The sequence below is a fragment of the Lolium perenne genome, chromosome 7, assembly GCF_019359855.2.
Source record: "Lolium perenne isolate Kyuss_39 chromosome 7, Kyuss_2.0, whole genome shotgun sequence".
Taxonomy (NCBI): Eukaryota; Viridiplantae; Streptophyta; class Magnoliopsida; order Poales; family Poaceae; genus Lolium; species Lolium perenne.
The window spans coordinates 21,578,844-21,602,615 of record NC_067250.2 but is presented as its reverse complement, the minus strand read 5'-3'; the positions used below and the strand labels follow the sequence as shown (position 1 = coordinate 21,602,615).

The following is a 23,772-nucleotide window of genomic DNA, read 5'->3' as shown; positions in this document are numbered from 1 at the left end:
GTCCCTCCGCCGCGAGGAACCCGCCCAGCACATGCCCACCACCGCTCGCAGGCCTTGCTGCAGCCTCGCCGCGCGTTTCCTGGCCGACTCGGTCAACGCCCCAGACCATACCGGATATTCGCCCGCGGACGAGCTAGGTTCAGGGACCGATGCAAGTGGCTAACGGCGTTTGCCACGTTGGCACTGACACTGGGACCGCATGGCTTAACTTGCTGTCGCCTGAAGTTTTGCGTGATTTGTTGCTGGCTGCCCCAGAAATGGTACTGACATGAAAAAATTAGCAAAAGCGGTACTGACCTGTCGACTTCGCCTCAAATGTGGTAGATCCTTGTAATTTACTCGTATTGAGATCAATTATCTAGTGGGGTTGAAGTTGAAGTCTACTGCACTTTTTAGGATGATTACATATTGTAACTTGTAAGGATGGCTGACTATGCAACTGTTGTAGCCTGAATCTTCATATACTTGCAGTAACCTTGAGCAACCTTTATTCTAAAACTACCTTGACAAATCCTATGAATAAATGCTTCTTTGTAGAATGGTAGGTGTTCAAGGGCATATGGTATCATGCCATGTTTACAACGTTTTAAAGAAAGCAAAAAAAAAAAAAAAAAAAAACAAGGTGACCATGCTTTACTTTGAGTGATCGGACCAACACGCAGCCCAGTTTCGCATGTCTCTGTTTACCCCTATCCCTGATACAGTGATCCTTGCAACCTGAGCACGTACTTCATGTTTGTTAAACTGTGTCAAATTCGAATAAAGCGCTCTGTTACACTATGACGCAGCTTGTCTGGTTATCTCATTTAGCTTAGTTATATTTATGATACCCCCTCCGTCTAAAAATAGGTTTCAACTTTATCTAGATACGGATGTATCTTTAACTAAAATGCATCTAGATACATCCGTATCTAGACAAAAGGGAAACCCCTACTTTTGGAAGGAGGGAATACTAATAGTTCGAAAGTTTCAGACAAGATGTTATCAGTCCAATATTTTCACTGTTTTCATAACCGTAAGAATGTGAAATGGGGAGAATCTAGTTGAATGGTTAGGAGGAAAGTGGCATCCTAGCCAATTAGGGATCAAACCATTGGTTTGACAGCTTTGGTGTCTTGGTCAGTCGACTTAGTCTCTCGAAGGTGTTTATAGGAATAAGGTTTGTGTATGTATATTCATTAGAGGAGTGTATGTATGTATCTGTGAGCATATACGTGTGTATTGTGTTTCTATAAAAACATATGAAATGGGCCCTATGCGGGCTAACTCGAGCTGAGAGGATGAAGAAGCGAAAGGTTAGTGACAAAGGCCACTTCAAGGTCGCCAACAAGATGAAAAGATTCAACATGGTCCATTGTTGGACAATGGTCAAAGATTATCCCATGTGGCACGAGCTATATGCTTCCTACGACGCAAACGCAAATCCTGGGAACTTCGATGTCATCGATGTCGATGGTGCCAACCCAAGTGAGGCAAGTGCATGAAAGGGGCCGAGGGAACAGACAAGCTCTAAGGCGGAGGCCAAGCACAATGCCTCCTTGCAAGCGGTCATGTATATAGACGATCAAGACACTCCTAACCGACAAGGAGGTGTCAAGTGAGAGGAGGGGCAAGAGGAAGCGCCGGGAAAAAGAGGAGCCCATGAAGAACTACGTCGACATACAACACAAGAAGCTCGCCCTTAAAGAGATCAACGTCCACAACATGCGCAAAGAATTGGAGCTCGCCCTACTCACCGAGGAGGCCAAGCTCATGGCGATCCCCGTGACCGATGACATGGATCCTACTCAACATATATGCATGTTTGGAGAAGAAGAATATGATCTTTGATCGAGATGTGTGATTCACTCGATCACACATTAATTTGTGTTTAAATTCTTTTGGATTATGAGAAGAAGAACATGCAAGGCCTGTTTTAAGCAAATCCATGCAGCATGGTAGGGCAGCGGTTCAGCGGCCTCGGGTGCCATGCATGCGACGCTCGAAGGGCAACCGATGGGCCGTTTCCACCTCCTGTTGCTGGGCGCACTCTGATAGCCGGTAATCCATCGTCCACCTCTCCAAACACTTGCTTGCATGCATCGCTGCCATAGGTTGATCATTGCCGAATGGGACAACGACAGGCGTTGGTGGCGCAGTGCAACTTGATTTTTTTTTTTTGAGAACACAGTACAACGCAGACGCTCACAAACACGCACGTACAAACACCCCTATGAACGCACGCACGCACACCCTACCCCTATGAGCACCTCCGAGGGACTGAGCCGGCATATCTTGAGGTTGACGAAGTCACCACTGGCGCCTCGCTGTTGACGGGCACGTCACCTACCACTGAAAGCATAGCGCCGGTTAAATCCTGGAATAAATCCAGGTAAATGTAAACACCCATGCCAAATCTAGAACTTAAACCTAGATGGGCTGGTTCCACCACAAGAGACCTAACCACAAGAGTCAAGCTCTGTTTGCAGTGCAACTTGATTGGCTTCTAGGGGGTTAGACGGGCACCAGAGACGCGCGCAGGCACACGTGCGCCGGCGGGATTTAATCAAGAACCAACAAGCTCGTTCACCTTGAAGAACAACCTTCGCTGGCCGCGGACATTGGGCGACAACCATGTCTATGCATTCATGTGATGCCGACTCGATCAATTATTCAAGGACACGATATTCATTGCCGTGACATATGAAATTCATCGAAATTCTAGAGTGCGATGGATTTTTTCTGGACACGCACAGACATGACGGCGAATCAAGATTCAATCCCTGTGAAAATATGTCAGTTGCCCACACCCGCTTCCAGCAACCGTGATACTGGAGCTAATAATGTGCGTTGGTATCGCCACGGTAGAACCATACTACGTGGAGCTGATAACGTGCGATCGCCGCCATTACTGCAACCTGGTACTCCGCGTAGCTACTCTTTCAACCACCAATAGCTACCTTCACCTTCCTGATGACCTTTGGATCTCCATGGTAGTCTCCTCGTCGTTGCTCCAGCTGCGGCAAAAAAAACACAAACTGATTTATGAGTTCTCTCGTTAAACATAATTAGTTTCTATATCGATAGATAATAAGATGATGTCACAATTTTAGTATTCTACTACTTTGGAAAACTTCTTCTCAATTAAAAAACAATTCGCACTAGTGGAAAACAGGGCTTTCGTGCAAGACTTTTGTCGCGGCCGCGTCTGGAGCCGCGACAAATGGCTTGGTCACGTCGCCCTGAAACCTTTTGGATCGCTCCGGGCTTTTTGTCGCGGCCTTTTATCGCGGGCCGTACCACGACCCGCGACAAAAGAGGTACCAGCAGGCGGCACAAAAGGTCCAGGCTTATATATACACACAGCCAGCCACCCCCCCCCACCTCCCTACATTTTTTTCCTTGGTGGTGAAAGGTGGAGGTTTATGCTAGCTCTTTTTTTTTCATGTGCACAAGAGGTGTTTGATGAAATGTTTGTGAGGATGCCACTTGATTTTATTTGATAAGATTTCTCCTCTTTTTGATCCTAAAAGGTTAGCAACTATTTTCTCGTATACATAGTCCGTACAATACTAATTTTAGCATGGTGATTGCATCTGATACATAATTGTACTTATGATGCAGATGAGTCATCCATGGATGTACGGTAACCGATGTGATCCCGCTTTCAGAGAGGGTGTGAAATCTTTCCTGCTTGTGGCCGAGGCCAACAAGTCGAAGCAAGGTTTTATGTGCTGTCCATGTTTGAAATGTAAGAATGAGAAGGATTACTCTTGCTCAAGAGACATTAAGAGCCACCTGCTTCGGTTCAGATTCATGTCCAGCTATAATGTTTGGACCAAGTACGGAGAAGAAGGGGTTATGATGGAAGACGGCGATGAAGAAGAAGATAATGATGACCAGTACCGATCTATGTTCTCTGAATACGATGATACCGCAATGGAAGACAATGAAGAAGAAGGAGGTGAAGAACGGGCACCAGATGATCGTGTTGATGATGATCTTCGTCGGGCCATTTCTGATGCAAGGAGAGGCCGTGGCACAAATAAGGAGAGGTTGCAGTTCGATAAGATGTTAGAGGACCACCACAAATTGTTGTACCCAGGTTGTGAAGATGGGCAGAGAAAGCTGGGTAGCGTATTGGAATTGCTGAAATGGAAGGCAGAGGCCGGTGTGACTGACTCGGGATTTGAAAAATTGCTGATAATATTAAAGAAGCTGCTTCCAAGAAAGAATGAATTGCCCGCCAGTACGTATGAAGCAAATAAGCTTCTTTGCCCTCTAGGATTAGATGTACAGAAGATACATGCATGCATTAATGACTGTATCCTCTACCGCGGTGAGAAGTACGAGAATTTGAATAAATGCCCGATATGTGGTGCATTGCGGTATAAGATCAGAAGAGATGACCCTGTTGATGTTGAGGGCGAGCCACCCAGGAAGAGGGTTCCTGCGAAGGTGATGTGGTATGCTCCCATAATACCACGGTTGAAACGTTTGTTCAGAAACAAAGAACATGCCAAGTTGTTGCGATGGCACATGGAAGAACGTAAGAAAGACGCGATGTTGAGGCACCCCGCTGATGGTCGACAGTGGAGAAACATCGGGAGAGAGTTCCCGGATTTTGCAGGTGAGGCAAGGAACTTATGGTTTGGTCTAAGTACAGATGGCATGAATCCTTTTGGGGAGCAGAGCTGCAGCCACAGCACCTGGCCCGTAACTCTATGTATTTACAACCTTCCTCCTTGGTTGTGCATGAAGCGGAAGTTCATTATGATGTCAGTGCTTATCCAAGGCCCAAAGCAGCCCGACAACGACATTGATGTGTACCTAAGGCCATTAGTTGATGAACTTTTGGAGTTGTGGGCCGAACCAGGTGTACGTGTGTGGGATGAGCACACCGAGCAAGAATTTGACCTACGAGCGTTGCTATTCGTAACCATCAATGATTGACCTGCTCTTAGTAACATTTCAGGACAGACGAACAAGGGATACAATGCATGCACACACTGTTTAGATGAGACTGAAAGTAAATATTTGGGAAAAAGTAGGAAAAATGTGTACCCGTACAATCGCCGTTTTCTTCCGCGCAGGCATGCCTTAAGGAAAAAAGGCAAGCATTTCAATGGCGAGGCAGAACACCGTCCGAAGCCTGTCCCCCGTAGTGGTGCTGATGTATTTGACATGGTCAAGGATTTAAATGTTATCTTTGGAAAGGGTCCAGGCAGTCGACCTGTTCCGAAAGACGCTGACGGACACGCGCCCATGTGGAAGAAGAAATCTATTTCTTGGGAGCTAGAATATTGGGAAGTCCTGGAAGTCCGCTCTGCAATCGACGTGATGCACCTGACCAAGAATCTTTGTGTGAATATTCTAGGTTTCTTAGGCGTGTATGAGAAGATAAAAGATACAACAGAAGCACGGGAGGACCAGGAACGTCATAAAGGACGAGACGGCAATCATCCAGGGGAGTTTGAAGGGCCTGCCAGCTACGCTCTTACCAAACAAGAAAAGGAAATCTTTTTTGAAGCCCTATTCAGTATCAAGGTTCCGTCTGGTTTCTCGTCGAATATAAAGGGAATAGTAAATATGAAGGATAAAAAATTCCAGAACCTAAAGTCCCATGACTGTCACGTGCTTATGACACAATTGCTTCCGGTTGCATTGAGGGGACTTCTACCAGAAAATGTTCGACTAGCCATTGTGAAGATATGTGCATTCCTCAACGCAATTTCTCAGAAGGTAATGGATCCAGAAACTTTGTCAGGGCTACAGGTTGATGTGGTCGAATGTCTTATCAGCTTCGAGTTGTTGTTCCCACCATCCTTATTCAATATTATGACGCACCTCCTCGTTCACCTAGTTGAAGAGATTAGAATTCTCGGTCCTGTATTTCTACACAATATGTTCCCCTTCGAGAGGTTCATGGGAGTCTTAAAGAAATATGTTCATAACCGCGCTAGGCCAGAAGGAAGTATCTCAAAGGGCTACGGAACAGAGGAGGTCATTGAATTTTGTGTTGACTTTCTTCCTGACCTTAAGCCGATTGGTGTTCCTGAATCTCGGTATGAGGAGAGGCTGACTGGAAAAGGCACACTAGGAAGGAAAGCAACGGTGTGCAGGGACAAGATTTCTTTCAATCAAACACACTACACAGTTTTATACAATTCCAGGTTGGTGGCTCCGTACATCGAGATACAAAAGAATGTTGTACGAGAAATAAACCCGGGCCAGCCCGAGTCCTTGATTACACGTCAACACATGAATACCTTCGGCAATTGGTTGCAAAGACATCTCATGAGTGACACCATTTTCATAGAGCAGCTGTACTTGTTGGCCAGGTTACCATCTTCAAACATATGTACATTCCAAGGGTACGAGATAAATGAGAATACATTTTACACGATCACCCAAGATAAAAAGAGCACAAACCAAAACAGTGGTGTCCGCTTCGATGCAAAAGACGAGAATGGGCAGACCACCACATATTATGGGTACATAGAGGAGATATGGGAACTAGACTATGGACCTACTTTTAAGGTCCCTTTGTTTCGGTGCAAATGGGTGAAGCTCAGTGATGTACAGGTAGACGATAAGTACGGTATGACAACAGTGGATCTCAACAATCTTGCGTACATGGACGAGCCATTCGTCCTAGCCAACGAGGTGGCTCAAGTTTTCTACGTGAAGGACATGTCTAGCAAACCGAGAAAAAGAAATCAACAAAAGAATACATCAACCGAGGAGCCAAAGCGCCACATAGTTGTTTCGGGGAAAAGAAACATCGTGGGAGTGGATGACAAGACAGACATGTCAGAAGATTATAATAAGTTTAAAGAAATTCCGCCCTTCACGGTGAAAATTGATCCAAGCATCTTGCTAAATGATGAAGATTCTCCATGGCTACGGCGCAGAAGAAAACCCAAGACAATCTCTACATTTATGTAATAATGTATTCTTAATAGTTCCCAAGACAATCTCTACATTTATGTAATAATGAGAACCCTCCTCTTGTACCCTGAGCTACTGGTTTTTGTGTAATCATGTAACTGTATGTAAGATATTAGAGTAGATGGAGTCTTTGTGTAATCGTGCGCTACATGCTTTATCTCATCGAGCAGTGCGTCCACCCACGCGTCCTTATCCTGCCGACAGCTTTAGTCCCGGTTGCACCCACCAGCCGGGACTAAAGCTTACCCAGACGTTCTTATCCCACCGACAGTTTTGTTAGATGACACAAAAACCACCTTTAGTCCCGGTTGCACCCACCAGCCGGGACTAAAGCTTACCCAGACGTCATTATCCCACCGACAGTTTTGTTAGATGACACAAAAACCACATTTAGTCCCGGTTGCACCCACCAGCCAGGACTAAAGGTTAGATGACCAGCTCTGGATTCCTCTTCTTCCCGCCATTTCTTCCCGCCTCTGTCTTCCCGCCTCCTGTCTTCCCGCCCACATTTTTCCCCGCCATTTCTCACTATATATTAGTAGCCCGGCTTGGCCAGCATTATCACATTTCTACAATCTCTCATCACTCTCTCATGGCTTCCACCGTACCCACTCTAACCTACCAGCAGGTGGAGGAGCTTTACGCCTCGAACTACCCTTGCCCACCTGGCTACCGCGTCCCCGACGGCTGGAGCCTAAGCGCCGGAGGCGTGCCGGTCCCTCCCGTCCCTCAGGGTACTGCGCGCCGGGCGGCCATCACGAACCACTACTACCTCGACCTCACGCCGGAGCAGCAGATGAATCCCCGTTGGCATCCCGACAACCAGCAGACTTGGGACGCCTTCTTCATCAATCGGCGTGAGAGGGCTCTCGCCAGGTATGAGGAGGACGGTCTGCCACCTGGGAACTTCCACGAGGCCGGCCGTCGGTGGTAGGTAGAAAAGAAACAGAAAAGGGGCCTGATCCGCGGCCTTTTCATCCAACGGATCCAGGCCGTTGGATTCAAACGGCCGGAGCTGTTGGATGCACAGGCCACGGATCAGCCCCAACCCCTTTTGTCGTGGGTGGTAGGGTACCTTTTGTCGCGGGTCGTGCCACCACCCGCGACAAAAGGGGCTGGCCTATAAAAGCCGCCGCGCGCCGCGGGTTGAGCCACGACCCGCAACGACCCGGAGGCAAACCCTAGCAGACGCCGCCAGGCTGCCGGATTTTGCCGCCGCCGACGCCCTCAGCCGCGCGCGCGCTCCTCCGCCTCGGGCCATCGCCGCCGCCTTCTCTGCGCGCCTCGGGCCGCCGCTGCGCGGATCCTCTGCCTCGGGCTCCGGCGCCGTTGCCGCCACCCGCCTCTCCTCTGCTGCGGGCTCGCGCCGCCGCGCCTCGGGCTGCCGCCTCGGCCGCCGTGCACAGCTGCAGGTAGAGCCCGCAGGCACCGGCGCCGGCTTGGGCCGCCGCCCCTGCTAGCTCCTTGCTTTTTTTTAGTTTTTTTTGTATAGTTAATTAGTATATTAATTTAGTTATTAGTTAATTAGTTAGTAGTTAACTAGTTAATTGGTTAGTAGTTAGTTAATTAGTTTTAGTTTTAGGTTTAGTTTTAGTTTTAGTTTTAGGTTTAATTTTAGTTTTAGGTTTAATTTTGTTTTAAGATATGTAGTTTCCGATTGAATTTTCGATTCCGGTAAGATAGATACCCGACGCCGACACCCTCTCCCTCTCGCAAACACCCGATGCCGACACCCTCTCCCTCTCGCAAACAACCGACGCCGATACCCTCTCCCTCTCGCAAACAACCGATGCCGATACCCTCTCCCTCTCGCAAACACCCGACGCCGACACCCTCTCCCTCTCGCAAACAACCGACGCCGACGCCCTCTCCCTCTCGCAAACACCCGACGCCGACGCCCTCTCCCTCTCGCGAACACCCGACGCCGACGCCCTCTCCCTCTCGCAAACACCCGACGCCGACGCCCTCTCCCTCTCGCAAACACCCGACGCCGATGCCCTCTCCCTCTCGCAAACACCCAACGCCGACGCCCTCTCCCTCTCGCGAACACCCTCTTCCTCACGTGAGCACGCATTGCCGAGATCATCTACCTCACGCTGCGCGAACTAGGCCCCGCGGCATCGCTGTGAACCCCTCGGAGACGATTTAGTTTTGGTTAGTGTTTGCTTAGGGTTATGGTTTGGTTAGGGTTAGGGTTTGGTTAGTGTTTGGTTAGGGTTAGAACATGTACTTATCGATTTAATATTTTGCAGAAATAATGGATCCCTTATTCCATCGAGACTTCGAACAGGAAGACATAGTCGAGGACATAATCCGCGAAGCCGATCTAGAAGGCGACCGAGAAGCCGACGGCTCCGGTGATGGACAAGACGAATTCTTCGTTGATGGAGAAGACCACGGCTCCGGTGATGGAGAAGCCGACGGCTCCGGTGATGGCGAGGTATATGATCACTAGATCTATTAATGGAATTCTATATGTACATGTATATAAATTAATTAATTTTTATTCTCTTAGGCCTCCCAAAATAAGTTGGACAAACGAGGCCCGGCAAAGAAGTTGGGCAAAGATGACCACTGGACAATTACATGTATATCACCTAAAGGCCAACCGCTGGAACCCGCACAAGCCGCAACGACATTTAAAAATCAGTGCGGAGTTATGGTTAGGGATCGCATCCCGATCACTATTAGAGAATGGAACAAGAGCAAGAAGGTGCCCGAAATTGAGGTTGCCGATAGGTACAAAGACAAGCTTTTTGACGACCTCATGGCACATTTCACCTTGCCAGAATTGGGATCGCAGACTGAGATGGACAAGCAGAGGCAGCTAGTGAAGAAGTGGGCTCTTTAGAAGATGGGGGAACTTTTCCAGGCGTGGAAGAACCGGTTATGGGCAAATTATAAGGAGGACAACAAGCCTCCAAAATTCGAAGGCTATCTATCGAAGCAGGAGCATAACTGGGATGCATTTGTGAAGTACAAGAGCTCAGAGGATGTTGTTGCATTGTCAAAAGAGAAACAAGAAGAATGCAAGCGAAAAGACATATCACCATCATACGGGGCGAGGGGGCTACCAAGTAGCCATGCCTAAGTGTGATGAACAAGAGGCTGAGATGCAACGGAATGGGATCATTCCAGAACCCATCCGAGAAAACTGGGATTTGAGGGCTCGAAATTGGTTCCTTGCGCATGGCTGTGAGTATGACATGCGGACAGGGAACCTTGTTCAAAGTGACAGCAAGGTTAAGATACCCAGGGAAAAATGGCTTCAAGTGACGGCAGATATTAATTCGGGAAAATTGAAGTTTGTTCCCAATAGAGAGAAAGACTTGCTGACGCTTGTCCTCGGTAATCCTGAAAAGGGAGGACGAACAAGAGGCTTCGGCCCTAGTTATCCGTGGTCGCTTGGGTTTCCGGACGATGCGGAGACTTATAGAAGCTGAGCGAGAGCAAAACAACGCCAGCTGGAGGTGCAGAATGACCGGATGATCGAGTTCCAACGCCGACTTGACCAGCAGCAGCGGGAGATTCAGCAGCAGCAGCGGGAGATTGACGAACTTAAAGGACGGCGCGAGCCAGATAATACCGCCGGCATATCTCAGCGGCGAAGCAGCAGTGTGGCTGACTCGGAGGCCCCACCTGAATGTACACGGATGATAGATTGCGGTCCTGGCTACCCCATGGATGGAATCAAGGAGCAAACACCCTGTGATCTCCATGAGGTGTTCAGGAACATATCTCTTAAGGTGGCGGTCGGCTATGTTTTACCTGCATTAGGACCTGAAGGTGAGCCGGCACTATGGCGTTGCAATGAGATTCCAGTTGGCTATGCTCGTGTCGGGGTGGATTCAATTGTACCGACGTTTGAGTCATTGCAGCTTGAAATCCAGGGAGGTGAAGGTCAGGTTACACTCGAAGACGTACTGGGTGACCTCATTCTTTGGGAGAAGAAAAACATCAGGCTTCCAGGCTGGGTACCCCCTACTAGTCATCGCAGGTCAGCATCACCTCCTCCAAGTGATCGCAGGTCACCATCACCTCCTCCGAGTGGTCACATGCCACCATCACCCCATGAGTATGACCACCACATCCCTAGTTCATCTTCATCTCCTGCGCCGCCGCCTGCGCCCACTAAGACTCGGCATGCACCCAAGCGGAAGAGTTTCAAGAGTCCTGTCCGCCGACTGTCGCCCCTCCCAAGAGTACCAAAGGTTCCCCCCCCCCCCCCCGTCCTTACGATCTTACTGAAGAGGAAACTGATGCTATTGTAAACAAACACAATCATGAGCATTTTCATAAGGAGAAACCCAAGCCCCTAGCACCATATACAGAGAAGCAATTAGCATATGCTCTTGATTTTCTGAACACACCATCGCAATATGACTTACACGAGAAGAAGGGTGACTATACACGCACACTTGCGAAGGTAATTGAGCAGAGCAAAGAGAAGGATAGTGCTAGCACGAGCAAATCATCAACTAGAAGTGTAGCCGGGAAGCAATCGAGTGCACCCCTCAAGGCCAAGCAAGCGACGACAACAAGCACGAAAAGAAAGAAAGTTCCCCAGCTCGGAGAACAGACCAAACAATCGATCCCACCCCTCAAAGTGTTAGATGTTCCCTCGGTGTACCAGGGACATGGTGGTATCGATATGGAAGAAACCCTGAAGCTAGCGGCTCAAATGGGCTGTACTGTGGAGGAATTGCTGGGTTCCCAAGATGGTGCACTACCCATTGCTGATATAGCCCCTAAATTTGTCTACGGGGCCGACTTGGTCAGCAGAGAGCAGCTGCGTCAACTGCCAACGCATATGCGGAATTTGCATCAGTGGTACCTTGATGTGTGCAAGGAGAACACGACATTCATCGTGGCGAATATCCCAGATGCATATTACTTCCGAAGGGAGGTTCTCCATATTGAGATTTCCGAACTCTGGCAGTTATTCAATTTAGACTCCCTCGACAAATCTCTCATGAGCTGCTATTGCTTGTAAGTTGTTAACTACATATAAGTTCCTGTTCATTCAGTTGTTCCTGTTCATTGCATATACTCACTATATCTTATGTACTCTCTTATGCAGACTGAAGATCGATGAATACAGAATAAAGAATATAACCAATATTGGGTTTGTTGACCCAGATAAAGTACATCATGACACGGTAAGGGATAAAGACGAAGAAACGGGGGGAAACCTACTAAGGTTTATAACGGAGCAACATTTCTGTGATTCAATACTGTTTCCTTACAACTACAGGTGAGAGTCTTACTGATCTGTTGTACACATTCAATTTTTCTTGCTCGATGTTAAGTGTAATTCATGACGTATATATATATATATATATATATATATATATATATATATATATATATATATATATAAACATGTGCAGTTTTCACTGGATTCTGCTAGACATTCAAGTTGATAAGGGAATAGTTGAAGTAAGGGACCCATTGAGTAGAGGCCTGGAAGGGTTCCTTGACTTGCAGAAGTTGCTCCAGAGGTAATTTCAATCATTAATTATCGCGCTATATCTTTCGTGAGATATCAATTAATTATACACTCATTCAATCATTCTTTTGCCTAGCAGGGTTTGAAGAGTTTTCAAGAAGCGCAATAAGGGTAACTTCGCAGAGAAGCTAACATTTACTCCTGTACCGTGCGACCAGCAGCCACAGGGGACGAATCTATGTGAATACTACGTTTGCGAGTACATTCGCATGTTAACCACTGAGAAGAACGATAATAAATTCAACGTAAGCAATAACATTCACAACTTTAATTTATTATCGTCAATATTTCGTTATCAAGATTGATATAGTCATATTCATCTCATTTTCCTATATAGGTCGAGTTCATGCGGGAGAAGCTCGAACCACGCGAACACCTACTAGGAATTGCGGAGGAAGTGGCGAGACTTCTGATGAGAGAAATTATAGACGACAAAGGCAGGTTTAGTCCAAATAGCAAATGGTCATGATCCCCATGTAATAGTTTGAATAGACGACGGGCTCTAGTCCCGGTAGTCGTGAACTCCATGTATATGTAAGGAGTCTACGAATAGACTTTTGCTTCGAATATTTGTTTGCACGATCTATATATAATGCATGAATGTGTACAGCTTCTGCAGTAGCGCTCAAATATATGAAAATTTTATTTTGAAATGAAAAAATGAAATAAAAGGGGGCGGTGGCGGGAGGGGGGTGGCTGCACCCCTCAAACCCTAAAGGAGGAGCGTCCTGCGCGCGCCACGTAGAGGGCCTTTTGTCGCGGGCTGTATTACCACCCACGACAAAAGGGGGTGTCCCCTGCGCGCCCCGTGGCTGCCACGTGGTGGACCTTATGTCGCGGGTGGTAAGCGACCCGCGACAAAAGGTAGGGCCTTTTATCGCGCCCCCGTTATCGCGGCTGGCCACCCGCGACAAAAGGGTCTTACGGCCCGCGACATTAGGCCTGTTTTCCACTAGTGTCGGGAAAATAAATATACTTGGAGCTTAAAAAGTGTCTTGCAAGCTAGCACTACACGTGGTTAAAAAAAAGGGACGTATGCCTCTCAAAACAATTTTGCAAGTTGCACCCCACCAATCGATCCGCAGATTCGGTATTGTGCAAGCTGCGAGGAAACTCCATTGGCAATATCTTGAGGAGTGGTGGAAACAAATAAAGCACTTGCAGAAACCACATGTAAACAAATGCTCAAGTATATGTTCATGTTGATGTTGAATCTTCTTAGAGTAGACTTGTAAATACCAGATAACCGAAGCTTTTGGGGATATTGAATTGATAGTTGAGCATCACCAGTGCCCGGGGACATTGCAAACTCAGGTATAATAACATTAGAGAGGAAACGCTGCAGCAGCTTGCCGGCTTCCCTTGTTCTCTTGCGCACAACGTCGGCGTCCCACTACAGCAGCTTCATGCGTGCCCTGCTGCGGTGCTGCTTTCGCACGCGTGCGCTCCCCCGTTGCTAGCTGCATGCTGTGAAGCTATCTGATATGAACGTTTCCAAAGAACTCCACGGGCATGAAAATCTTTGCGCGGCCGCGGCAGTTGACAGCAGCCCTCAACGCGTACGCGGGCAGGCACTTAAACGCGCCGACATGATACTCACTTTTCTTTGCCGGCACCAAACGAAAGAAACCGATATCGACAACCACACAATCTTGTCCGTTCGGGAATAGACGAGGTCGACCAGAGAGAGCTCGCACGACAATTAAGGAAACCTAACCGAGGATGATTTGCGCACGTATCGATCGGCAACAGAATTTGCGCGATTGTAGTAGTTAGGGCGACGTACGGTTGTACGGACCCACGAACTTGGGCAAGCTCGTTGACGATCGGTGCCATGCATGCGAAGTAGGTCATCATGGGGAGCCGGAGAACGAAAGCGGCGGTTTCGCCGGTCACATCGCGCCACCGGAGGCGGAGCAACATGGATCACCTCGAGCCGGCTCTCTGCCTAGCTGACTTCTGCCAGCGAGGAAGACACGGCCGTATAGGGATAGGAGCAAGAGGGACCGGGCGGCCGCAGCTTAGCGACGACTTTGGGCCTCTGGTTCTTTGGCAACCCTAGGTGTTCCGAACACAGCGATTCTACCGGCTACGGTAGGTACCGGAGTGGTGACATCATGCTGACGTCATCCACATGCTGATCTTTTTCCCAAAAATTTGTGAAATATGTTTGAAATTTATGAAACATGTTTGAAACTTGTGAAAAATTATTTAGTGTTTAAAGTGTGTTTCACAAAGTTTCACATATGTTTCTCACGTGTTTCTGAAACTTGTGAAACATTTTCTACTGTTTGAATTTGTTTCAATTATGTTTCAGTTTTGCTAAAAAGAGACAAGTAGTCTCACCAATCTCAAATCATAATATATGGTGGATGGTACTCCGACACATACCGTTGCCTGTAAAAATGAGTTTTCGTAGGTGTTCCTCCTTGATCGCCTCATCTCGGTTCAGGAGGACGTACGCGTTGAGCGGAGAGGTCTGTTTGGAGTGTAGGGCTTGGGCTTGGTTCTTTATATATACACGGGACTCATCGTATCAGATTGGAACGTATCCGGTCATGTCACGATTCCATCGCGAAAGCTCGGAAACGTTGCGATGAGGCGATGCACGACGGAAACAACAGACGGACGAAACGAACCAAACCAAGGAAGCGTTAGCTCCTTTATTATTAGGTATAGAAGATTTACTGATTCTGGGCTATTCGCCCATAAGCCCACGGTCCTGCAAGAATCAAGTCCACGGAAAAAAAGGAAAAATGCCATGTTTTCATTAAAAGGAATGAAATCAGGAAAGGAAGCATCCCATTTATAAACGCATACTACGTAAAAAGGTATTGTTGTTTTTTCATTAAAAGGAATGAAATCAGTACACGAAGCATCCCATTTAAAAACGCATAGTTCTACGTAAAAAATGAATTGTTGTGTTTTCATTAAAAGGAATGAAATCAGTAAACGAAGCAGAAAAGTATGTCATTATCTCTACTTCCTGAAACAACAAAGCAGGAACTTACGCCATTAATCTCTTCCTTCCCAATTGCCGTTAGCATCTCTTTAATTAGGTGACAATCAACCAGACAATGCAGGAATCTTCTGTTTCCATCGCGCGCCTCGCAGCTCCTCTACAAAAACCGAGCACGCCTCGATCCAAGGCAATACCGCAATAGCAAGTCGCATCCTCCTTCTCTTGTCCATCAATCCGGTGTGCGTAGGTACAGCGCAACCACCACAACACCATGACGCCGACCCGCCACTCGCCGTCCATCGCCGTCGTGTTCCTCGTCGTCGTATCCGTCCTGGTCGCCGGCGCCGCCGCCGATGCATCGGCCGACAAGAGCGACTGCAGCATCGCCCAGACCGCGTTCAGCGAGTGCACTGGCTATATCATGGGCGTGGACGAAGAGATCACTCCACGGTGCTGCAGGGGTCTCGACGCCGTCAAGGACTTGGCGTCGACCAAGGACCAGCGCCGGGCCCTCTGCTCTTGTATCCTGTCGGAGATGCTCGCCGCCGGCAAGATCAAGTCCGGACGCGTCGCCGCCCTCCCCGCAGCGTGCGGCATCCGCGGCATCGCCTTCCTCCCGACCAACCTCGGCTTTGACTGCTCCCGGTACGTCAACGTACAACATGCACCACTCGGTTTAGTTTGTTCGTGCTTCAGTTTGTTCTTAAGTTTTTATATCATCCGTAAAACTTTAATACAACTGCTTAACTTCTTTGCAGGATTTCTTGAGCTGATTACCGAACCAGTTTGCGGCCTGATGAAGATCAGGAATAAAAGACTTATGTAGTTTGCATTTATTTTAATTTTCTCCCCCTCTGTAGCCTAAAAGTTGGCTGAACGATTCGACAATTAATTTTGGAATAGAAAGTTACCGCAAAGCTATCGAATTATGCTGCCATTGGTTTCTTTCCCTCTTATTGTTAAGAAGTCCCTTTCCCTGTTCGCTCGTGATTGAAGCTTGACTTGGCAGTTTTGCTTTCGTTGAATATATCACTAATGGCCCGAAGTCCAGGTGCATTAAGGATTCTTTTGGTTCAAATGATTTCTAGAACGCAATAATAGAAAAAATGCAGTAGTAGGATATCTTGTCATGTTGAATCCTACAGGATTTGAAAAAACCAAGGAATGTATGTTTACATGTTATTTGGTTGTGTTTTAGGGAAAATGTAAGAATTTTCCTAAAAAGTTGTGTGTACCAAACATGTCACAGAAACAAAGAAAAATTTCCATTAGGATGGACCAAATGAAAATATTCTTATATAAAACTGCATACAAAGTAAACCATATGGAACACTCCTAAGATGGAGTAAACAATTTAACTGCCCAACTATATCATTCGTCCCTTTCCGCTGCAAACTTCCTATCGGCTGGATGGTTCCGAGCTGCAAGCATGCTCTCTCGACTACAGCCTCCCTCCCTACTACGTGACTCTCAGCTGTAAGTATCCTCTCGATTGCATCTCCATCTCTCGAGTGAAACCTCTCTCTCAGATCAATTGTAGGGTTTTGCAAACAAGTTCACCCAAAAAGGCCAAAAGCGAACTGTTGTTTCTTGTTTGGGAGATGTAAGCTACATAAGATTCATTGACGAGCCAAAGCAGAACATTGTTATATCGGAAGGAGCAATGAAACGGTATCCGTGGTAAAGTCATGTCTAGCGGCCCGACGTAAACAGATCAATTACATTTGTTTTGGTGTGTGCGAACAAGAGGATAGCTAGGACTAGGATCTAGCTAATCGGCTCGACGCAAATAGACCAATGTGCCCGCGGCGACCTGATTTTTTGCATGAATTTGGGTTGCAAATGCATCAGATGAGGACTTGCAACAAGCAGCGCGTGTCCTCCCTCCGCAGCCTCGGGCCTGCTTGATAGTGCCCGCTTCGTCTTTCTACGCTGGCTTAATGGGGCTGCATGCATTCATCGACCTCGGCGACAAGTAATAGGTGGCAACGACGCAAACTCTAGTTAGTTAGGGTATATTTATTTTAGTTTTCTTTTTTCGCTCTATGTAAATTACTTTTTATTACTAGTATTTATCAAAACCTAAAATGTGTTGGGCTGTTGGGCCGCCCCGACCCAAATGGACAAGTCTGGTCATATGCCCAATTTCATGTCTATGGCACGGTTCAAACAAATTTAAAATTTAAAACGAATACCTTTTATGACCGAAATTGATCTGGCGCTAGCTCGAGATGCCCTAAAGAGTGCATGGTTCGCGCTCTAAAAACAAAAGGAAATTACCGGGCCATTAATCCTGCATGCGTTGCTATGTAACGTTGTGTCAATTCAATAGTAACCTCAGCTCAAAAAAAATAAAAAATCAATAGTAACCTGTGCCGTTCGTTGAGCTGAGAACAAGAAAGAAACGTTTCCATCCCCGCCAAACATTCCCTATAAATCCTGGACGCTAGTTGACGCATGCCTCGTCGATCGGCACGCACTCGCGTATATCGCCATCCATCAATCCGGTGCAACGCAACCACCACCATGACGCCTACCTGCTACCTCCCGGCGCTGGCCGCCGTTGCCGCTCTCCTCTTCCTCGCCGGCAGGTGGCAGGAAGCCGAGGCGGGGCCGGAGAACAACGACTGTGCCGTCGCCCAGACGGCGTTCGGGGACTGCATCGCCTACGTCTCCGGCTTCGAGGACAAGTTCTCGCCCCGCTGCTGCAGGGGGCTCGCCGACATCAAGGACATGGCGCCCACGGCTGACCGGCGGCGGGCTCTCTGCGCGTGCATCCACTCTGAGATGGTCGCCGTTGGCAAGGTGATCCCCGACCGCGTCAACAGCCTCCCCGCCAAGTGCGGCGTCCGTATCACCTTCCTTCCGAGCAGCTACTACTTCAAGTGCTCGCGGTATGTACCTACCAACATACACTAGCTGTTCACGTTTGATGCTCAAGTTCAATTGTGTTCTTAATTAGTTTTGGAGAAGTAGTTCGTAAAAATACCTAGTTTTTCTGCAGGATTCCATAAGCTGACTGCTCATTAACAAATCAGTCTACGACGCCTAACAAAGAGCATCGAATAAGAAGACGCGCAGACTGGGGGAATTCTTTTTCTTCTTTCTTTTTTCTGATCTTTTCTTCAACCCCCTTTCACTTGTTATCCGAGAAGTAAGCGATGCAATAATCTTGTGAAGACTTTTTGACTAAAGACTCAGCATGTGTTTCCTCTGAAACATTTATTTAGAACTAATTTGCTTCCTCTCGAATATTTTTTAGAAGAAGGAAAAGTTGTGAGTGAGCACCATATGACTCCTCCACCCTCACTAAATTTTGATTTTTGTTTTGGCAATAAATCACCACACAAGAATGTACAAAAGGGTGAGTGTATTATAAGATTATATTATGTCACACTGAAATATTCAGAGAAAAACTTATAGTACGTGGTCTACAAACAAATAACTAGTACTAGCAGATATATGTGAAAAAATCCATCAAATTTGTTTTTTTTTCTCTCAAATAGCTCAACTTTTTAACCTCAAACTTCACATATCAATGTAAATTTGGTATTGCAATGTGTTGATATTTTTTTTCCAAATTTTGGGCACACCAAAAAATGTCTAAAATGAGTGAAGGTGTAGGGGTGCCCTACTTAATTAGAAAAACCCACCTCTCTAGAAGAAATTAATTATACTTCCTCTCAAACACATTCCACGATATTGTTTAGAAATACAGTGTCCAAGGTGACCCTCGATGATGCACGTCCCATGGGTGTAGGCCCCACCAACACCATATCCTTGCATCCCTTTATTTTCCCTTTCTTCATCTTGTACCGGTTCCGAGAGAGAAGAAGAGAGATGATCAGACCACGACAGTCGTCTTCTTTGTTGACCACCTCACCAGAGTCGAGAGCGTAGAACAAGCCGCCAACGAGCAGTAGACTTAGGGGAGGGTACATCATATGCCAACACCGAGAAGAACGACGTGGTGTCGGAGCTTAGAGGGACGGCCATTGCCGCTACCAACCAATGAATGTCTGATCGTCGATTTTCAACCTAAACTTGAAGGCAGTGTTTGGATGTTTGTATTGAGGCTTGGCATTGGATATTGGGGCATTCATAGCCCGAATACCTCAATTTGAGCCGTTTGGGTGTACTAGACATTGAAGCTATGTATTCGGGCTTAATATTCGCCGGCCCGGTTAGTGTGGAGAGAGTTTCATCCCGAAAGTCCAGCCCCAGAGCTAGACATCGCTTGGCATTGAGAACTCACACACACGAGTCTTCCCCAACCCGACGCCCCCGACCTAGCACCGGCCACCCTGGCAGATCGAGCGGCGCCCGCAGGTAGATCCCGCAGTCCGCCCTTCCCTCGGTGTCACCTAGCGACCACCGGCATTCCCCGCCGTTTCCCTCAACCTCGGCCTCCCTTTTCCCTGCCGAATCGTGTGTCCCTCACGACTTCTCTCTGCAGGTCAGTGAGCACCACTGAGCAGGACGGGACGCACAGGTAAAGCTGGTCCCTTCCCGCCCGTCTGGCTGCCAAGTCCGGCCTTTGAGTCCTCCCTCTTGATCTTAGTTCCCCCATTTCTCTGTCAATTTGCTCATTTTTAAATCTTTTTGATGCAGCACTCACGGGCTGGAGGCCGGGAGTAGGAAGAAGAAGAAGACTAGATTATGCGAGGCACTTGTTATTATGTTGTTGCTATCATATTTTGAAGAATACTATTGCTCCTAGGAACTTATATTCACTCCATTTTTCATGTTTGTTTAAAGTTATATGATGTTACAATTTTATACATTTTTTTCTTTTTATTAATTGTTACGCCATATAATCATATAAATATATTCGAAACTTACACAAGAAACCATTTGCAAACATGTATCATGATCATACTCTCATACGAATGCAATACATCACTTTGACCATCCAAACAGGTTTTGTCATTGATGTCTACGCACGCTTCTATTCCTGTAGACAGTGTTGGGCCTCAAAGAGCAGAGGTTTGTAGAACAGCAGCAAGTTTCCCTTAAGTGAATCACCCAAGGTTTATCGAACTCAGGGAGGTAGAGGTCAAAGATATCCCTCTCAAGCAACCCTGCAATTAAGATACAAGCAGTCTCTTGTGTCCCCAACACACCTAATACACTTGTCAGATGTATAGGTGCACTAGTTCGGCGAAGAGATAGTGAAATACAAGTAATATGGATGATTGTAAGTAGTAATTGCAATCTGAAATAAAAATGGCAGCAAGCGAACATGTAGCAGAACTTGTTGGAAACGGTGTTTCAATGCTTAGAAATAAGGCTTAGGGATCATACTTTCACTAGTGGACACTCTCAACAATGATCACATAAATAAATAACTTCTCTTCACTTGTGCTACTCTGAATTACTCTCCTATTGGAATCACTAATCATGTAGTGGCTACAAAAGCTCCGCTCAAAGTTCATCAAGTACTTGACAAACACCACTCATAGGGATATCCTCATCAAATCATAATCCAAGACAATACCGTTGCAATTTAGACCGAGTACTAACATAGCATACACACTGTCAACAATAGCTATGAAAGGGGGAATAGATCACTTCAATACTATCATAGTAATAGTTAACTTCATAATCCACAAGAGATTACAATCATAACCTACGCCAAGTACTACATGATGCACACACTGTCAACTTTACATCATGGAGGAGGAATAGACTACTTTAATAACATCACTAGAGTAGCACATAGATTAATAGTGATACAAAGCTCATGATCACATAAAGATCACACCATGGGAGAGAGAGATGAACCACATAGCTATCGGTAGAGCCCTCAGCCTCGGGGGAGAACTACTCCCTCCTCATCATGGGAGACAGCAACGGCGATGAAGATGGCGATGGAGTCGATGGAGATGGATTCCGGGGGCACTTCCCCGTCCTGGCGGCGTGCCGGAACAGAGACTTCTGTCCCCCGAACATGGCTTCGCGATGGCGGCGGCTACGGAACTCTTCGTGGAATATCGTCGATTCTGGTAGGGTTTTCGCGACGGACAGAATATATAGGCGAAAGGGCGGAGTCGGAGGAGCCAGGGGGTGGCCTCCCCACCTGGTGGCGCGGCCAGGGAGGGGCCCGCGCCCAGGTATGGTGTGGGGCCCCCTTGGCCCCCCTCCGGCCCTTCTATGGCTCTCCGGGTCCGTCTCGGCAAAATATTGACTTCCGTCTTCGTGGGGTCCAATTCCGAGAATATTTCCTGTGTAGAATTTCTGAAACCAAAAACAGCAGAAAACAGGAACTGGCACTTCGGCATCTTGTTAATAGGTTAGTTCCGGAAAATGCATAAAAACGATATAAAGTGTATATAAAACATGTGAGTATTGTCATAAAACTAGCATGGAACATAAGAAATTATAGATACGTTTGAGACGTATCAAGCATCCCCAAGCTTAGTTCCTACTCGCCCTCGAGTAGGTAAACGATAAAAAGAATAATTTCTGAAGTGACATGCTACCAACATAATCTTGATCAATACCATTGTAAAGCATATGAGATGAATGAAGTGATTCAAAGCAATGGTAAAGATAATGACTAAACAACTGAATCATATAGCAAAGACTTTTCATGAATAGTACTTTCAAGACAAGCATCAATAAGTCTTGCATAAGAGTTAACTCATAAAGCAATAGATTCTTAATAGAAGGTTTTGAAACAACACAAAGGAAGATATAAGTTTCAGCAGTTGCTTTCAACTTTAACATGTATATCTCATGGATAATTGTCAGCACAAAGTAATATGATGAGTGCAATAAGCAAGCATGTAAGAATCAATGCACACAGTTGACACAAGTGTTTGCTTCTAAGATAGAAAGAAGTAGGTAAACTGACTCAACATAAAGTAAAAGAAAGGCCCTTCGCAGAGGGAAGCAGGGATTACTCATGTGCTAGAGCTTTTTATTTTGAAAACATGGAAACAATTTTGTCAACGGTAGTAATAATTCATATGTGTTATGCATAAAACCTCCTATAAGTTGCAAGCCTCATGCATCGAATACTAATAGTGCCCGCTCCTTGTCCTAATTAGCTCGGATTTCCATGGATTATCATTGCATTACATATGTTTCAACCAAGTGTCACAAAGGGGTACCTCTATGTCACCTGTACAAAGGTCCAAGGAGATAGATCGCATTTGATTTCTCGTTTTTGATAAATCTCAACTTGAGGACATCCATACCGGGACAACATAGAAAACAGATAATGGACTCCTCTTTAATGCTTAAGCATTCAACAACAGATAATATTCTCATAAGAGATTGAGGATTAGTGTCCAAGCTGAAACTTCCACCATGATACATGGCTTTGGTTAGCGGCCCAATGTTCTTCTCTAGCAATATGCATACTCAAACCATTCAACTCATGGCAAATCACCCTTACTTCAGACAAGACGAACATGCATAGCAACTCACATGATATTCAACAAAAGAACAGTTGATGGCGTCCCCAGAAACATGGTTACCGCTCAACAAGCAACTTATAAGAAATAAGATACATAAGCGACATATTCTTTACCACAATAGTTTTTAAGCTACTTTCCCATTAGCTATGTATTGCAAAGACAAGGAATGAAATTTTTAAAGGTAGCACGCAAACAATTTACTTTGGAATGGCAGAAAAATACCACATAGTAGGTAGTTATGGTGGACACAAATGGCATAAGTTTTGGCTCAAGGTTTTGGATGCACGAGAAGCATTCCCTCTCAGTACAAGGCTTGGCTAGCAAGGTTGTTTGAAGCAAACACAAGTATGAACCGGTACAGCAAAACTTACATAAGAACATATTGCAAGCATAATCCTTTTGATTTTCTTCCATTCCATAAAATAAAATGTCAGATACCAGAAAATATCTAGACTTTAGAGAGACCAATCATGCAAACCAAATTTCAACAAGCTCTACAGTAATTCTCCACTAATAGGTTCAAACTACATGATGCAAGAGCTTAAACATGATCTATTTGAGAGCTCAAAACAATTGCCAAGTATCAAATTATTCAAGACAATATACCAATTACCACATGAAGCATTTTCTGTTCCCAACTAAATAGCAATAAATGAAGCGGCTTTCAACTTTCGCCATGAACATTAAAAGTAAAACTAAGAACACAAGTGTTCATATGAAAAAGCGGAGCGTGTCTCTCTCCCACATAAGCATGAATTTATTCAGAGAATGAAAATAACAAAACGAAAATAAAAGCACACAGACGCTCCAAGTAAAGCACATAAGATGTGACCGAATAAAAATATAGTTTCACTAGAGGTGGACTGATAAGTTGTTGATGAAGAAGGGGATGCCTTGGGCATCCCCAAGCTTAGACGCTTGAGTCTTCTTGAAATATGCAGGGATGA

The 23,772-nt window shown here is 46.2% G+C and overlaps 2 protein-coding genes across 2 annotated transcripts; both read left to right on the top strand.

The window, feature by feature from the left end:
• The first annotated feature begins 15,592 nt into the window (after positions 1-15,592).
• Positions 15,593-16,274, top strand: LOC127313635 (non-specific lipid-transfer protein 1-like). The gene is made up of 2 exons (XM_051344117.2): positions 15,593-16,046; positions 16,160-16,274. Exons 1-2 carry the CDS (start codon positions 15,673-15,675, stop codon positions 16,167-16,169), a joined length of 384 nt encoding a protein of 127 aa, XP_051200077.1. The 5' UTR covers positions 15,593-15,672; the 3' UTR covers positions 16,170-16,274.
• Positions 16,275-17,870: 1,596 nt separating this feature from the next.
• Positions 17,871-18,535, top strand: LOC127313636 (non-specific lipid-transfer protein A-like). Its single transcript, XM_051344118.2, has 2 exons — positions 17,871-18,295; positions 18,406-18,535. Exons 1-2 carry the CDS (start codon positions 17,928-17,930, stop codon positions 18,413-18,415), a joined length of 378 nt encoding a protein of 125 aa, XP_051200078.1. The 5' UTR covers positions 17,871-17,927; the 3' UTR covers positions 18,416-18,535.
• Positions 18,536-23,772: the final 5,237 nt, after the last annotated feature.

Excerpts from the sequence above, each read along its gene's own strand:
- LOC127313635 (XM_051344117.2), top strand. The coding sequence starts at position 15,673 with ATGACGCCGACCCGCCACTCGCCGTCCATCGCCGTCGTGTTCCTCGTC.
- LOC127313636 (XM_051344118.2), top strand. The coding sequence starts at position 17,928 with ATGACGCCTACCTGCTACCTCCCGGCGCTGGCCGCCGTTGCCGCTCTC.